Below are 17217 nucleotides of genomic sequence, written 5' to 3'. Positions count from 1 at the left end.
ACCGGCCCATAGATTTCCACTGCTCTCCTCTCCTCTGCCTTCTGTGCATCTATGCATCAGGCACTAGGCCCAGCTGTTCCTCCTCTTCCTCATCAGCCACCTCCACACCTGGGAGCTGTTGACTCTCCATCTGAGGGCTGACAGACGGCTCAGGCTCCGCTTCTGTCTCTCTCTCTCTCTCTCTGCCAGCTCTATTTCCTCTTTCCCCCTTGGAGAGGTCAGGTTGCCCCGATGCTGACCCTGATTCCCACACCTCCTCCTCCTCATCTGATTCAGCTGCTGGAGGAGCCAGTGGCCAACAAGCCATAACAATTCGTTTAGTGACCATTCAAAGCTCCAACAGCACGGCAAAGAATAATTTATGACTGTTTTTCCACACCTACGATCGTTGCAGCATCTCCGTGGTCACGTGATCAAAATTTGGATGCTTGGCCACTGGCTCATATTTATGACGGTTGCGGTATCTTCCCAGGGTCATGTGATCCCCTTTTGCGACCTTCTAACAAACAGAGTTAATGGGGAAGATTTTCTTAACAGTCATGCTACTAACGTAACAATCACCGCGATTTACCTAAGATCAGTGGCAAGAAACATTGTAAAATGGGGCAAAACTAACTTAACAAGGTCTCACTTAGTGACAGAAATGTTGGACTCAGTGGTGGTCGTAAGTCGAGTACTGTTGAATTTCGTTTTCTACTATCTCTTAAGATTTTAGAGGAAGCTGGGATCACATAGTAAATCAAGCTAAGGCAAGATTTTAGATCATTCTGAAAGGGATCCTAAAGTTTCTCTTCATGGCTGTAGAGTTTGGGTGCCACCACTGAGAAGGCCCTGTCCGGTCTTCCCTTCAATGTTTCAACGGGAAATAGAAGAGGCCATTTTTCAAGTGTGGGGACACTTGTGCTCATCTGAGGCATATTTTGTAGATTTTTAATTTCTGTCTTACACATTTGCAGGTAGTCCTCGACTTACGACTATAAAGGAGCGTGTCTGTTATGGTTGTAAGTCATGACAGTCGTAAAGTGGGTCACCCATGTGATCTACCTGATTATACATCTGTTCCAGCCATCGTTAAATGGTGATCGTTTAACGAATACAGTCCTTAAGTGAACACGATGGTCATTGAATGAACCCATTGTAGAATAGAATAGAATTCTTTTATTGGCCAAGTGTGATTGGACACACAAGGAATTTGTCTCTGGTGCAAATGCTCTCAGTGTACATAAAAGAAAAGATACATTCGTCAACAGTCAAGAATCATCAGGTACAACACTTAAACATCTTGTTTACTGGGATTCAAAAAATTTTTACTACCGGTTCTGTGGGCGTGGCTTGGTGGGCATGGCAGGGGAAGGATATTGCATTCCCTCCCTACCCCACTAACCTGCTTTCCAGCTCCGTTCTCCTGTGTAGGGCAACCAAAGAAGACCGAGACGATCAGCTGGGACTCAATGGGGAGGCAGAGAATAGTCAGAGGTGGTATCGGCTGGTTCTCTGAACTACTCAAAATTTCCACTACTGGTTCTCCAGAACTGGTCCAAACCTGCCGAATACCACCTCTGCTATGGACCGATTCTGGTTGAAAACTGGAAGTAAATTCCAGGGTTTTTGGTGGCCATAAATAACTTTTTTTTTTTCAGTGCTGTTGTAACTTTGAATGGTTACTAAACCTAATTATGATGAAGTCAAGGATTATCTCTAAGCAGGACCTGAACTTATTTGGGTGGGTCTCCATTTCAACACACGTGTTCTTCCCATTTGTGTGTGTGTGTGTTTCAGTTTGACTTTGTTGAGCTTCTGGACGGACGGAGGCTGCTAAGTCAGGAAGCCAGGAATCTAGAAGGACCCCAACGACAGCCAAAGGGATCTGTGCCGCCAGCCAGCCATGAGACAGGATTTATTCAGTATCTGGATTCTGGAATGTGGCACCTGGCCTTTTACAACGATGGAAAAGAATCTGAGTTGGTCTCCTTTCTCACCACCACTATTGGTAAGGGCATCTTACATTTCACTGATAGAAGGGAATATCTGTAGCTCAGTGTTGAACTGGGGGACCCTTGGTGCTAACTAACAACACTGATGATGTTACCTAGTTGGGTAATGAAATGTCTGCAAGAAAAACACCAAGTTCAGAGAGCACCAAGGACTCCACAATTGCCATCTTCCTCCTCCTCCTCTCCACTTCCTTCTAGCATTGATGCTGTTACCTAGTTTTGTAATGAAATGTCTGCAAGAAAACCACCAAGCTCAGAGAGCACCAAGGACCTCTCATCTATGTTTTTTAGCTGGCTCAATGAACCAGATCCTAACTCTTGTCCTGCCCTTAGGTGCTTTGGGGAATAGGTTGAATCCCCATCAGAAGACTGCTATCATATCATCCCTAGTCCTTCTTTTCATTAGACTAGACATACCTAGTTCATACAACATACAGTAACCTACAACATGAACATAGTTCGTGATAATATAACAGTAAATTTAATATGTTCATGCAACTTAACAGGACCAAAAGCTAGCTTTTCGTAACTTTCCGTAAACCTCGGCCTATCCAATTATATAATAGATTAATTGCATGATTTCTTAAACTTGTCCACTTCCAGAGATGTGGGCTTCAAGTTCCAGAATTACACAACTTGATGACAATTTTGGGAGTTGAAGTCCACGACCCTGAAGTTGCCGGGGTTAGAAAACACACTGGAGTCTCATTTTGCAGGAAACCGACAAGTTTGTCGAGTCAGTTTTTGGTAAAATGTTCTTTGTTTACTCTTTTTATATGCTCTTCGACTTGACACACTTAAGGTGAATAATGTCATAACACAGTTCGTGTGTTGCAGCCAAAGAAGCACAAACGTGATCTTGTGAGGATGAAAGGAAGTATCTTAATTGAATATTTAATACCAAATAATATGGACTGCATTTTCTTTTCTTTTTTTTTACCAACTTTAACATTGTTTTTATTAGATTATAAAACAACATGGAAAAGCAAATAGGAAAACACATTTTCAAAATGGCTGCTTCTCCAAACCCTCCTTCTCTTTCTGATAAATCTATCCATGCGGGACACTTTTCAGTTTGAAGGGTTAAATTTCAATTGGATAGACCATACTCTTCTGGGAATGGATGACACTGAAATAGGGTGTCTTCTTTTGGCTATCTAGGAATTCACATTTAATCCAATAATTTCTTAGAGTTGCAATATGACGTGGTTTGGCCAACAGTCTCAGTGGTCAGTTTTCTTTTTCACTTGATTGAAACCTGAGTATGTTGTTATTGGAAGAACCCTCATTTGATTCTTCTGTTCATTTTGACATAAGTTATTTCTTTTCAAACAAACAGCAGGGGACTCTCATTACAATCACGTAGGTTAATCCTCTCTACAACTGCTTTATATTTCAACTATGTTTAATATCTGTTAATCCACCTCGCTGTAAATCACAGACTCTTGTATGAAAATTTACACATACAACGTGCCCAACTATGGGGATTATTTAATGGTCTAATTTTTTTTCCCCTGGATTGCAAAATGATGCTTCGTTGTGAGACTGATATTTCTCCTTCTTCCCTAAGCAGCTTTAGTGTTGCATCTCAGCTGTATTCAATAACAACCTGAGAGCCATTGGCTGTAATTTGTCTTGGCAGGTTAATTAAAAGTTTAGTTCTTATTAAAGCAAAGTCATTAAGGGATGCAGTATAGCATTTATTTATTCATTTATTACATACCCTGAGAGTTGATTTAATCTCTGGTTGAAATGCATCGGTAGGTAACCCTTGACTTACAGCCATTTGTTTAGTGACAATTCAGAGTTACAGCGGCCCTGATCAGAGTGACTTCTGGCCATTGTTCACAATTACTGTTACACGATCAAAATGTGGACATTGTTAAAGGTTGCAAAATTTGTACGCCATGATGGTTGCAGTGTCCTGGGGTCATATGAACCAAAGGGGAGGCCAAATTCACTTAATAACCAGTTACTAACTTAGCATTTGCAGTGATTCTCCTATGGCAAGGAAGGTCATAAAATAGGGCAAAACTCACTTAACAGTTGTCCTGCTTAACAATGGAAAATTGGGGTTTAGTTGTGGTTGTAAATCAAGGACTACCTATTCTACTTTTGGGCTGAAATGTTTCATTCTTTCCTGTTCCATCAACATGCTTCATATCCTTGAAGTTGAATTATGTCAAAAAGCACCACATTGTAATCTAATCTCAGGCACGTCCCTTGTAGTGGACAGATGAGAGGTTGTTTCTCTATAGCAATTCTTCCAAAAGTTTCTCTTGTACTCATTGTTCTTGAATACATTTTGCCTTGTGGTTTGCACTTTTTCTATTAAAGCCATGTTTCCCAACCTTGGCAAAATTTAAGAGGAGTGGACTTCAACTCCCAGAATTCTCAGCAATGCTGGCTGTGGAATTTTGGGAGTTGAAGTCCATCTACCTGGAAATTGTTGAGGTGAGAGATCCCTATTTTGAAGACATGGGTGTTGTTCCATGCTGAACAATAAAAAAAAAATGTTTGGCCTATCTCTAACTCGTGGGCGAAACTACCATGTTATGCACCACTTAAACCAGTCTCAGCTTTAGCCAGTTTAAGATGGGTGGACTTCAGTACCCAGAATTCCTCAGCCAGCTATGCTGAGGAAATTCATACTCCGATTTGCCAGAATGAGGAATGTCACTAGAGATATTTTGGTGGATTTTATTAGAATAAAGACAAAAAATCAAGTCCTGTGCATTTTAACACAAAATTGAAGATGGATAATACAGATATAATTGTTCTGAAAGAGATTGCTATGAGAATTCTGCATAAGAGTTCCCTTTGATCTGTTGGATAATTTAGAGTTGGTATATATATATACTAGCTACCTCTGATAGATAGATGGATGGATGGATGGATGGATGGATGGATGGATGGATGGATAGATAGATAGATAGATAGATAGATAGATAGATAGATAGATAGATAGATAGATAGATAGATAGATAGATAGATAGATAGATAGATAGATAGATGAGGTAGCTAGTTGAGGAATTCTGGGAGTTGTAGTCCACAGGTCTTAAAGTTGCCAAGTTTGAGGACCCCTGATATACAAAGACAAAAGACAGTATATTTATTTTTCAGAAAGACACAGATCTTTTTCAAAAGTAGACTCAAGAAAGCAGAGTAGCAGAACGTATGAATCTAGCTAGATTCTCACCCAGAACTGTGAAATCCAGCAATTTAGACCAGTGCTTCTCCATTTTGATGACTCTAAAAAAAAGTGGACTTTGACTCAGAATTCCCCAACCAGAAATGCTTAAACACCTTAAAAAGCTCCGAGACTAATTCATAACCCTTCTACATCTCCTCCCCTCTACTCTTGAGGGATCTCTCTAACAAATAAAGTCACCAATAAACTGATAAAGAGAGGGGTTTTTTTTCCCTCCAAAGGTACCTCTCCTGAACTTCTTGACACCTGAAAATATACGGTAGGCCATAACCATTTTCAGCCAAACCATGACAAAGTACTTGGCAGGAAGTACCTGCACACTTGGCAGGAAACACAAGGAGGAAGCAATAGAGTAATGACTTTTCCTTGTAATATGTCCCTTCCATTCTCTCTCCTTGCAAATTAAAGCAAAAGATACCTTTCCCTCCCCCTCTCTCTCTCTGTAATGAATTAGCTTCCTTGCGAATGACTTTGGCAGCGTTTTTGTAACACAGACGCTCTTCCGTAAATTGCCTGGTGGATTCACCTCTGCCACATATATACCGTGATTTATTTGGGACAATCTGGTCCTGAGTGGAACAAAAGAGCAGGCCAGAGAAGAGCTGAAATCAGCACATCTGGGGCAGAGGTTGGCTAAAAACCAAAAACCTGTTCAGAAATGGCAGGGAATAGCCGAGCTTCTTTTCAGCCGTTCCTGATGTCAACTTTGGAGAACCAAGACGTTCTGGCCCAGGTCCCCCAAACATGACAAACCCTCTGAAGTGAACTCAAAGATTCCTTTAATTAGGAGTGCCGGCAGCCCCGCCAAAAAGTTTTTGTCTCGCCTCAGGCTAACAAGGCCGTCCGGCCAGAAGATGAATAGTTGTCTGCCACATCTATTCATCTCCGCCCCTGCCTTTTATTTCCAGAGCTAGGATGGGGCTTTGCTAGTAGCAGTGGCTCTTCTGTCCCTAGGACCGTTCCATAGATTTCCACTGCCCTCCTCTCCTCTGCCTTCCGCATGTCAGGCACTGTACCCAGCTATTCCTCCTCTTCCTCATCAGCCACCTCCAGACCTGGGGGCTGTTGACTGTCCACCTGAGGGCTGAGGGATAGCCCAGGTTTCACCTCTGTCTCTCTCTCTCTCTCTCTGCCAGCTCCACTCCCTCTTCCCTGTCATGCCCCTGTTGGAATCTGATTCCGAGGGGGAGGCTGAGCAGCTGAGAGGGAGTGGGAGTGTGGCTCCATTGGCTGTGGAAGAAAGTGGGGAATGGCACAGTCCAGCTGGGCAGAGCAGGGGAGAGGTAGAGCAAGGCAGAGGGAATTCAGAGGAAGATCCTCGCCCAGCCCCTCTTCATCCTAGGGCACGTAAGTAGGAACAGAGAAGGGAGCAACGTGAATTGCATGTCTTACGGGGGAGGAAAGGGCCCTGATTCCCTTCATTAAGCTGCAGCTGGGAACACAGTGTTTAAAAAGGGAGTTTGCGCACAGCAACTTGTTGGAAACAAATCGTGTATTATCTTGTTTTGTCGAGGCTCATCTGGGTTCCTGGCGTCTTCCCAACTGTGTGTGTTTTGTTGGCCTTTCAAGTCTACAATTCCTACTCCTGCCCTGTCAAGTTAATTAATGCAACGTGGTTTGTGTGGATTTTTAGTTACAGTTTGTATGTAGTTTGTTTTCGGATTGAATTTCCTCCACTTAAAGACTGTTCTTGGGAGAGTTTTTTTTTTTCTCCAGCCGAAGGTAAACGGACCTTGAAGGCAAACTTGGAGATATTAAAGGGACTTTTCTTACTGACGTAACTAGGTTGCCTTTGTGCCACGCCCCTTTGGGTCATCACATTCCCCCTCGGAGCTCCCAGGTTGCCTTGATCCTGAATCGGATTCCCCTCCCTCCTCCTCCGATTTGGCTGTTGGAAGGGGCAGCGGCCGACAGACTGCAACATAAGAAGCCCCAAGTGGACCCACACACAAAGCCAAAATAAATAAATAAATAAACCACAATAAATCCATATAAATAAAGATACTTTATTTTGAGACTTTATTCAGAAGAAACCAACCATGAGAATTTTGCGAGTTGATATTCAGGAGTACAAATAGCCCTGGACTCACGACCAGAACGGAGCCCAACATTTCTGTTGCTCAGTGAGACGGCCGTTAAGTGAGTTTTGCCCCATTTTTGCAACCTTTCTTGCCACCGCTGTTAAGGGAATCCCTGCAGTTGTGAAGTTAGTCACACGGTCCTTAAGTGAATCTGGCTTTCTCCATTGACTTTGCTTGTCAGACGGTCGCAAAAGGGGGATCACGTGACCCCCTGGGACACTGCAAACGTCATAAATACGAGTCTGTTGCCAAGCGCCTGAATTTTGATCATGTGACCATGGGGATGCTGCGATGGTCATAAGTGTGAAAAACAATCATAAGTCAATAACTATCATAATTTTTTTCACTTTGAGCAAGCAAGTAGTTGTAAGTCGACTTACAATCATAACTCGGACCATAATTTCCATTGATAAGTGAGTCATTCCTGTTAATGTAAAAATACTGCTTTCTCCCCCACCTACTACAGCCTCTCATCTCAACCCCCAAATGAGCCAGATAACCCCTTAGCCTTTTCTTTCTTTCTTTCTTTCTTTCTTTCTTTCTTTCTTTCTTTCTTTCTTTCTTTCTTTCTTTCTTTCTTTCTTTCTTTCTTTCTTTTTTCCTTCCTTCCTTTGTTCCTTCTTTCTTTCCTTCCTTCTTTCTTTCTTTCTTTCTTCCTTTTTTCCTTTGTTCCTTCTTTCTTTCCTTCTTTCTTTCTTTTTCCTTCCTTCCTTCCTTCCTTCCTTCCTTCCTTTGTTCCTTCTTTCTTTCCTTCCTTCTTTCTTTCTTTCTTTCTTTCCTTCCTTTCATCTTTCTTTCCTTCCTTCCTTCCTTCTTTTTCTCTTTCTTTCCTTCCTTCTTTCTTTCCTTCTTTCTTTCCTTCTTTCTTTCCTTCCTTTCTTTCCTTCCTTCCTTCTTTCCTTCCTTCCTTCTTTCTTTCCTCCCTCTCTTCTTTCTTTCTTTCTTTCTTTCTTTCTTTCGTTCTTTTTCCTTCCTTCCTTTGTTCCTTCTTTCTTTCCTTCCTTTGTTCCTTCTTTCCTTCCTTCCTTCCTTCTTTCTTTCTTTCTTTCTTCCTTTTTTCCTTTGTTCCTTCTTTCTTTCCTTCTTTCTTTCTTTCTTTTTCCTTCCTTCCTTCCTTCCTTCCTTTGTTCCTTCTTTCTTTCCTTCCTTCTTTCTTTCTTTCTTTCTTTCCTTCCTTTTTCATCTTTCTTTCCTTCCTTCCTTCCTTCTTTTTCTCTTTCCTTCCTTCCTTCTTTCTTTCCTTCTTTCTTTCCTTCTTTCTTTCCTTCCTTTCTTTCCTTCCTTCCTTCTTTCCTTCCTTCCTTCTTTCTTTCCTCCCTCTCTTCTTTCTTTCTTTCTTTCTTTCTTTCTTTCTTTCTTTCTTTCTTTCTTTCTTTCTTTCTACCTCTGTCAATCACAGCTGGTCAATTCTCCCTTTCTTTCACTTAGGTAACTTCACTTGATCTAAGCCCTTCAACAAAAGGCTCATTGACTTGACATAATGATTTTTCCCCCTTCAGGGTCAAGAAAAAGGTTTACATAATTTTAAACTTCATTTTGGAGAGGCAGCAGCTGCTGCTCAAACTTTTTCCAAATTCCAAACTCCATATTTTCCTGACAAGGCCTTCAGTGTTATGTAAAGTTTTTCTAAAGACATTTTTGCTCATGCAAACCTCAAGAAACTCAATCCTGAAGGGTTTTATAGTCTCTCTTTACAAAGAAAAAAGAAAAGAAAAGACAGAGGTTTCTCTATTAAATATACAATATTTGGGGGATAATCTGCGCACAACATGCTTTGTTCTTGTTTCACATTATAAAACCATTTAGCTTCTATTTCCATGTGAGGAAAATAGTGGGAGATAGCCATTGAGGTGGGCAGGTCCATCTACTGTAGAATAGAATAGAATCACAGAGTTGGAAGGGACCTTGGAGGTCTTCTAGTCCAACCCCCTGCTTAGGCAGGAAACCCTACACCACTTCAGACAAGTGGTTATCCACTCTCTTCAAATCTGCTTTCCAGATTTGTCTCATTCTCATTCCTCTTATTGATCAGAATTCTGCGGTTCTTCACCAACACTCTTAACCAACTAATCTCCTTGGAGGTTTTGCGTTTATTCTCACGGTCTTTCCCTTGGTACAAGTGGTCTTCAACTTACAGCCATTCATTTAGTGACCATTCAAAATGGGTGAGATTCAAATTTCTTTACAACCAGTTCTGTGGGCGTGGCCTAGTTTGTGGGTATGGCTTGGTGGTTATGTGACTGGGTGGGCCTGGCTTGTATGTAAATATTGTAAATATTTATGTAAATATTTAATTTTTTATAAAAAAGAGCAACTTTTACCCAAAACCAGGCAAAGCAGGCAGGCAGATTGAGTTGCTCACAGAATCACAGATTCATTCAGAGATCTATCTATCTGCCATTGGCTAGCTCAGTCTGTCACATAAAATTTGCTTATAAGCAAACTCATAAAATTAACTCACAACATACCATGCATGTAAATATTGAATTTTTTATTTAAAAAAAGAGCAACTTTTACCGAAAATCAGGCAAAGCAGGCAGGCAGATTGAGTTGCTCCTAGAATCACAGTTTTACTCAAAGATCTACCATTCTGCAATCTGTTGCCTGAGTCTGTCACATAAAATTGGCTAGCAAGCAAACTCAGAAAATTAACTCACAACACACCATTATGTAAACATTGGGTTTTTTTTATTTTAAAAGAGAGCAACTTTTACCCCAAATCAGGCAAAGCAGACAGGCAAATTGAGTTGCTCCCAGAATCACAGATTCACTCAGAGATCTACCTTTCTGTCATCGGCTACCTGAGTCTGCACTGAAAAATAGAAACTTCAGTTGTAAGGAAGGTTCAGCTCTGCTTTTAGATTAGCTAGAAAGCAAGAAATTCAACGATTTCCTGCTTTCTAGCTAATCTAAATCTCCCAGCACAGCAGAACAGCAGATGAATGGGGGGGTGGGGGAGTAATAATAGCAACTTACCAAAGGCAGGCAAGTTGGGTGGCGCGCATGCCAGGTAAGGAGTGAGTGGGCAGGGAAGGGAGGGACCAGCCAGTGGCGGGATTTGCCGGTTCTCCGAACTGCGCAGAATCATAACAACCGGTTCTATAGAACCAGTCTGACCAGGTAGAATCCCACCCCTGGTTCAAAGTTACAACGGCACTGCAAAAAGTGACTTCTGACCATTTTGCACACTTTGTGGCATCAAAATTCACTCTTTGCCCCCTTCTGACAAGCAAAGTCAATGGATTCATTTAACAACCGTGTTACTAACTTAACCTCGGTGATTCACTTAACAACCACGGTGAGAAAGGTCGTCAACTGGGGCAAATGTTGGGCTCCCTGGTGGTCGTAAGTCGAGGACTTCCTGTATAGGGGACAATAACATCGTTCTCCATGCATCAGACACCGATGAAGCCTTCACATGTTCGTTAAACAAATGCCACCGATTCTCCATAGCCGATCTCTCCTTATTGTGTCTTCCTCCGGCTACGCGATTCAAAATTCTCCCTGCTTATATGAGAGCTCCCTTTTTTTCATCATTGTTTTTCTTGGCTGCTATCTTTTATGGCCTTCATTTTATTGCATCGCTTTTTTAAATTTTTAATTCCATTCACCTTGCTGGAGGCACCATATTTGGTCCTCTCTGCTCACTTCCCAAAGAATCTTATTTTTTTTTTTTATTTCTGTCAAAAATCGGGCTGTATTTCCAACTCCACTTTTAATCTTAACCATTCCTTGCTCTCTTGCGATGCACTGTTTGCAATTTTTTCCCCCTATGAATAGAATAGAATAGAATTCTTTATTGGCCGTGTGACTGGACACACAAGGAATTTGTCTTGGTGCAAATGCTCTCAGTCTACCTAAAAAGAAAAGATACATTCGTCAAGAGTCAAGAATCATCAGGTACAACACTTAATAATAAGTGAAAATATGTACAGACCCCTCACATCCTGGACATAAACTGTTTCAACTCCTTCCCTCAAAACGACGCTATAGAGCACTGCACATCAGAACAACTAGACACAAGGAGAGTTTTTCCCTGAAAGCCATCACTCGGCTAAACAAATAATTCCCTCAACATTGTCCAATTATTTACAAAGTCTGCACTACTATTACTGTTAATCTTCTCATCACTCCTTATCGCCCATCACCTCCCACTTGTGATTGTAGGACTGTAACTTTGTCGCTTGTATCCTTACGATTGATATTGACTGTTTCCTAGTATGGTTTGATTGCTGATTGTACCCAATGACTATAATTAAGTGTTGTACCTGATGATTCTTCACTCTTGATGAATGTATCTTTTCTTTTATGAACAGAGAGCATTTGCACCAAGACAAATTCCTTGTGTGTCCAATCACACTTGGCCAATAAAGAATTCAATTCAATTCAATTCTATTCTATTCTATTCTATTCTATTCTATTCTATTCTATTCTATTCTATTCTATTCTATTCTAATAGTCATAGGGTACAATAAGCAATCAAATCATACTAGGAAACAGTCAAAATAGATAGATAGATTGATAGCCCTCTTTTTGACTCGTGCAGTTTACTTCTGCAATATACATGGAAGGCAGGTTGGTAGTAATTGTTTTTTCTACAGTCCTAATTATCCCCTGAAGTCTGTGTCTGTCCTGTTGGGTTGCACAATACAATAGATTTCTTTTCTTTTTCTTGCAGCAATTCTTTTCCCACATGTATTTTTTCTCATCTGCAGCTTCTTTGATTTCTTTATACTGCCAAATATCCTTTTTTTTCATGCTTTCCATTAACTATAATTCCCCAAAGTTCCACGGCGTTCTATAACCTAAACCTTTTCATTCTTTTTCAAGCACTTCCAATTTATTATCAAATATTTTTTAATACAGGATTTATACTTTCTCTTCCTGAAGTCATTTAATTTTACTTTAGTTTCTTTCTTTTTTAACATTAAATATTTAAATTCAATGTCTACATCAGTGGTGGGATTCAAAAAATTTTATTACCCATTCTGTGAGCGTGGCTTGGTGGGCGTGGCGTGGCGTGGCTTGGTAGGTGTGGCAAGGGAAGAATATTGGGGTGAATATATATATAGATATACATATACATATACATATATATATATATATATACATATATATATATATATATATATATATATATATATATATATATATATACACACACACACACATACACACATATATACATATATATACATATACATATACATATACATATACATATATATATATGGATCTTTGGTTATTCGGGTTTTCTCCGCGTAAAACTGGAAGTATCTAGGCAACGTTTCAATGAAGTCTCATTCATCATCTTCAGGCTTGTGTCTTCGGCTCTGTGCTTCTCAGAGTAAACTCTGAGTAAACTCAGTTACTCTGAGAAGCACAGAGCCGAAGACACAAGCATGAAGATGATGAATGAGGCTTCATCGAAATGTTGCCTAGATACTTCCAATTTTACGCGGGAGAAAACCTGAATAACCAAAGATCCACATACAAATACCCACGAGAACCTCAGAAAATATAAGTATATCCACGGACCGTGGATTGGGGACCCCTGGTTCTGAACCACAGATTTGAAACAGATCAAAAAAGATAAACATCAAACTGTTCCTTCATTGATGGGTCTTTAAGGAGAAATTCCCTTACAGCGAGAACAATTAACCAGCGGAACGACTTGCCTCCAGAATGTGTGGATGCTCCCAACACTGGAAGTTTTTAAGAAGAGATTGATTTTAGAATTTAGAATAACAGAGTTGGAAGGGACCTTGGAGGTCTTCTAGTCAAACCCTCTGCTCAGGCAGGAAACCCTCTACCATTTCAGATAAATGGTTGTCCAATCTCTTCTGTAAAAACCTCCAGTGTTAGAGAATTCACAACTTCTGGAGGCCAGCTGTTCCACTGATTAATTGTTTTCACTGTCAGAAAATTTCTCCTTTTTTTCCAGGTTGAATCTCTCCTTGATCAGTTTCCATCCATTATTCCTTGTCTGGCCTTCAGGAGATTTGGAAAATAGCTTGACACCCCCACTCCACTCTGTGGTAGCCCTTCAACTATTGGAAGACTGCTATCATGTCTCCCCTGGTCCTTCTCTTCCCTAGACTAGCCAGGCCCAGTTCCTGCAACCGTTCATCGTATGTTTTAGCCTCCAGTCCCCTGATCATCCTGGTTGCTCTTCTCTGCACTTTTTCTAGAGTCTCAACATCTTTTTTATAATGTGGTGACCAAAACTGGATGCAGCACTCTAGGTGTGGTCTTACTAAGGCTTTATAGAGTGGTATTAGTACCACAGTTGATCTCTCCCTAGTTCTAGGTTAGTTCTCTCCTTGATTTGTTTTGATCCATTGCTCTTCTTGTCCTGCCCTCAGGTGCTTTGGAGAATAGCTTGACTCCCTCTTCTTTGGGGCAGCCCCTGAGATATTGGAAGACTGCTATCATGTCACCCCTAGTCCTTCTTTTCATCAGACTACACATTCCCAATTCCAACAACCATTCTTTATGTATTTTAGCCTCCAGTCCCCTAATCCTCTTGGTTGCTCTTCTCTGCTCTCTTTCTAGAGTCTCCACATCTTTTTTACATCGTGGTGACCAAAATTGGACAGCCATTTGTCTGAAATGATAACAGAGTTGGATTAGAAGACCTCCAACTCTGTTACTCTGTTATTCAACATGCCTGGAGAATTACGAATAATGCTTACTGGGTGGAGGCTTTAAAATATACAACTTTTAATAAGTTTTCCCCCCGCCTCCATTATCGCAGCTTCTAACAAGTGTGGCACAAGCATTGCTTCAGCCCGGCACCCGAGAGAGAAAGAGAAGCCCTTAGTAATTAATCCTAATGCTACCCAGTAGACAAATAACGAACCAATTCTGCAACAGTCCCTCTTCTGCTAACCAATCCAGCCAGCCGGTGGATAGATAATTACTCTAAAATTAAGGAAAAGAGGAAAGGTCTATTGGGAATCAAGCCAATTGGTCCATCTCTTTAACATGTATAATTGTGTGTGTGGGTTTTTTTGTCCAAAGGAAAAAGTAATTCACATAGGTAATTTGCAGGTCAGACCAAGAGTGCTTTAAGAAGGATGTTAAAGTAAGATCAGAATTAGCAAGGCCTTGACTTGCCAAATAGCACAATTGTGCTATTCTAAGGTTATTTTTGGAGAAAAGGAGGTGGTTGGGTTGAAAGTAAGACAGCCATAAATCTCTGAAGCAAATGTCAGTTATACTGAGGGGACCTGGAGGTCAGCTTAGTATTTGGAAAATCTTTTCCTGCCATTGACAATTTGCATTTATGTGCAAATAGATTGTTGAGGGTGCTTCAACGGCAGATGAATCCTTGACACGTCTAGCTTAAAAGCTTCTTGGGTTGAAGAGTTAATCGAAGTGAAGGTCAGTGAAGCCAGCTTAAGCGAGTTTAAGCTTTTCGTAAGTAGGTTCCCCAAGGAAATACTCAGTGTGGGGACCATTGCAGTCGCATCAGACCACGGCCAAGACAGAAGGCAATGAACCATGGCGATGAAGGATGTTTCTAAGATATCAACATAAGGAATTCTGAGCTACTTCAGTCTAGTCTATGGAGGGTAGTCCCATGAGTTGATTAATTTCCTATTGTTCAACAAAGATTTGCAGGTGCTTTTCTTCCTCCTTCTCCTCTTCCTTTCCTTTTCCCCCTCTTTCTCTTCCTCTTTCTCCTCCTCCGTTCTCTTCCTCCTCCTCCCCCTTCTCCTCTATCTCCTCCTCAAACCGCACTCTCTTCTAGCACTGATGATGTTACCTAGTTGGGTAATGAAATGCCTGCAAGAAAACAACCAAGCTCAGAGAGCACCAAGGACCCCACAGTCATTCTCCTCCTCCTCCTCCTCACTTCCTCCTCCTCCTCGAGCTTCCATTCCACAAACCCCACTCTCTTCTAGCACTGATGAGGTGACCTAGTTGGGTAATGAAATGCCTGCAAGAAAACAACCAAGCTCAGAGAGCACCAAGGACCCCACAGTCATTCTCCTCCTCCTCCTCCTCACTTCCTCCTCCTCCTCCTCGAGCTTCCATTCCACAAACCCCACTCTCTTCTAGCACTGATGAGGTGACCTAGTTGGGTAATGAAATGCCTGCAAGAAAACAACCAAGCTCAGAGAGCACCAAGGACCCCACAGTCATTCTCCTCCTCCTCCTCCTCACTTCCTCCTCCTCCTCCTCGAGCTTCCATTCCACAAACCCCACTCTCTTCTAGCACTGATGATGTGACCTAGTTGGGTAATGAAATGCCTGCAAGAAAACAACCAAGCTCAGAGAGCACCAAGGACCCCACAGTCATTCTCCTCCTCCTCCTCCTCACTTCCTCCTCCTCCTCGAGCTTCCATTCCACAAACCCCACTCTCTTCTAGCACTGATGATGTGACCTAGTTGGGTAATGAAATGCCTGCAAGAAAACAACCAAGCTCAGAGAGCACCAAGGACCCCACAGTCATTCTCCTCCTCCTCCTCCTCACTTCCTCCTCCTCCTCGAGCTTCCATTCCACAAACCCCACTCTCTTCTAGCACTGATGAGGTGACCTAGTTGGGTAATGAAATGCCTGCAAGAAAACAACCAAGCTCAGAGAGCACCAAGGACCCCACAGTCATTCTCCTCCTCCTCCTCCTCACTTCCTCCTCCTCCTCCTCGAGCTTCCATTCCACAAACCCCACTCTCTTCTAGCACTGATGATGTGACCTAGTTGGGTAATGAAACGTCTGCAAGAAAACTCACCACGCTCTGAGAGCACCCAGGGACCACTCAAAAGAAATAGGCTTTTTAGGCCTGACCCGTCCTTCTCCTAAATCATCCCCATCCATGATTTAGAAAGGCCCACTATATATTGATGACACCTTCATGAAATATATCACAATTTCCTTTTATGTACTGCGTAAGAGGCAAGATATTTTTGAGCTATGGTTTGCTTGCATCAAAGACTTTTAAATCTTAAATATAAGGAGATGTTCTTCTCCCACCGTTGCTGTTCCTAACCTGTCACAATGAAAAATGAGTCCCAAGAACATTAAGACTTCCCGTCTGTAATTACATCCCATTTTAATTCAACGTACGCTATATTTATGGAGGATCAGAAACAATAACATTTCAAAGCAGCCTTGCCATTTTGTCATTTTTGTCAACCTTGCGTACCAGAATACATCCTGTCTTCATGAATATTTTAAGAAATCATTTGATTTTTAGGGTGGGGGGGAATGTTAATAAGCCCAAGACAGGGATGAATCATTAGAGCTGTTTCCATTAAAGAATAGTGTAGGTGATAACTTGCAATTTCCTCCTTTAAAAATTTTATATATATATATATATATATATATATATATATATATATATATATATATATATATATATATATATGAGAAATAATTGATACTTGGAGGAAGTCTGGAGTTAAATAAAAAATATCGAGCAAAAATTATGCATTGTACAGTTGACTTGACTTGTCTTGACTTATGACTGGTTGTTTAACAACTGTTTGAATAGTGGTGGTATTCGGCCGGTTTGCACCGGTTCAAGCAAACCGGTAGCAAGGATTTGGCGTGGGTTGCCGAACTGGTAGTAACTTCTGGCTGGCGACACCCCTGACCCAGTCGGCGGTTGTTCGCTTGCCCCGCCCTCCCGATGCTCACTCACCCCGTCCAACTGACGCTCGCCCTGCCCAGTCATTCCTTCAGGTATTTCTTTTTTTCCCCTCCCAACAATCAGCTGTTCCTACGATTAGCTGTGCCAGGATTCCTCTCGCTTACTTACTGCTTCGCCCAGGAGGCTTCCCTGAGGCCCAGGGAGGCAAAAAATGGAGGGAGGGGGGCACAAAGCTTGGGTCTTCGCTATCCCTGCCTCAGAATAACAGAGTAACAGAGTTGGAAGGGACCTTGGAGGTCTTCTAGTCAAACCCCCTGGCTTAAGTAGGAG

The 17217-nt window shown here is 41.6% G+C and overlaps 1 protein-coding gene across 9 annotated transcripts in view; it reads left to right on the top strand.

Moving 5' to 3' along the window:
• Positions 1–17217, top strand: part of TENM4 (teneurin transmembrane protein 4) — a 559913-nt gene that overhangs the window by 440489 nt on the left and 102207 nt on the right. For all 9 annotated transcript variants that reach the window (XM_087966004.1, XM_087966003.1, XM_087966002.1 and 6 more), the window contains one exon: positions 1780–1990. In XM_087966004.1, the coding sequence (XP_087822130.1) occupies positions 1780–1990 (211 nt within the window). The remainder of the gene's footprint in view (positions 1–1779; positions 1991–17217) is intronic.

This window comes from Notechis scutatus, chromosome 5 (genome assembly GCF_049901735.1).
Source record: "Notechis scutatus isolate UNSWTSFEM ecotype Mainland chromosome 5, rNotScu1.2, whole genome shotgun sequence".
NCBI classification, from domain to species: Eukaryota; Metazoa; Chordata; class Lepidosauria; order Squamata; family Elapidae; genus Notechis; species Notechis scutatus.
Note: the sequence above shows the minus strand (reverse complement) of the source record. Positions and strands in the feature narration are given on the sequence as shown.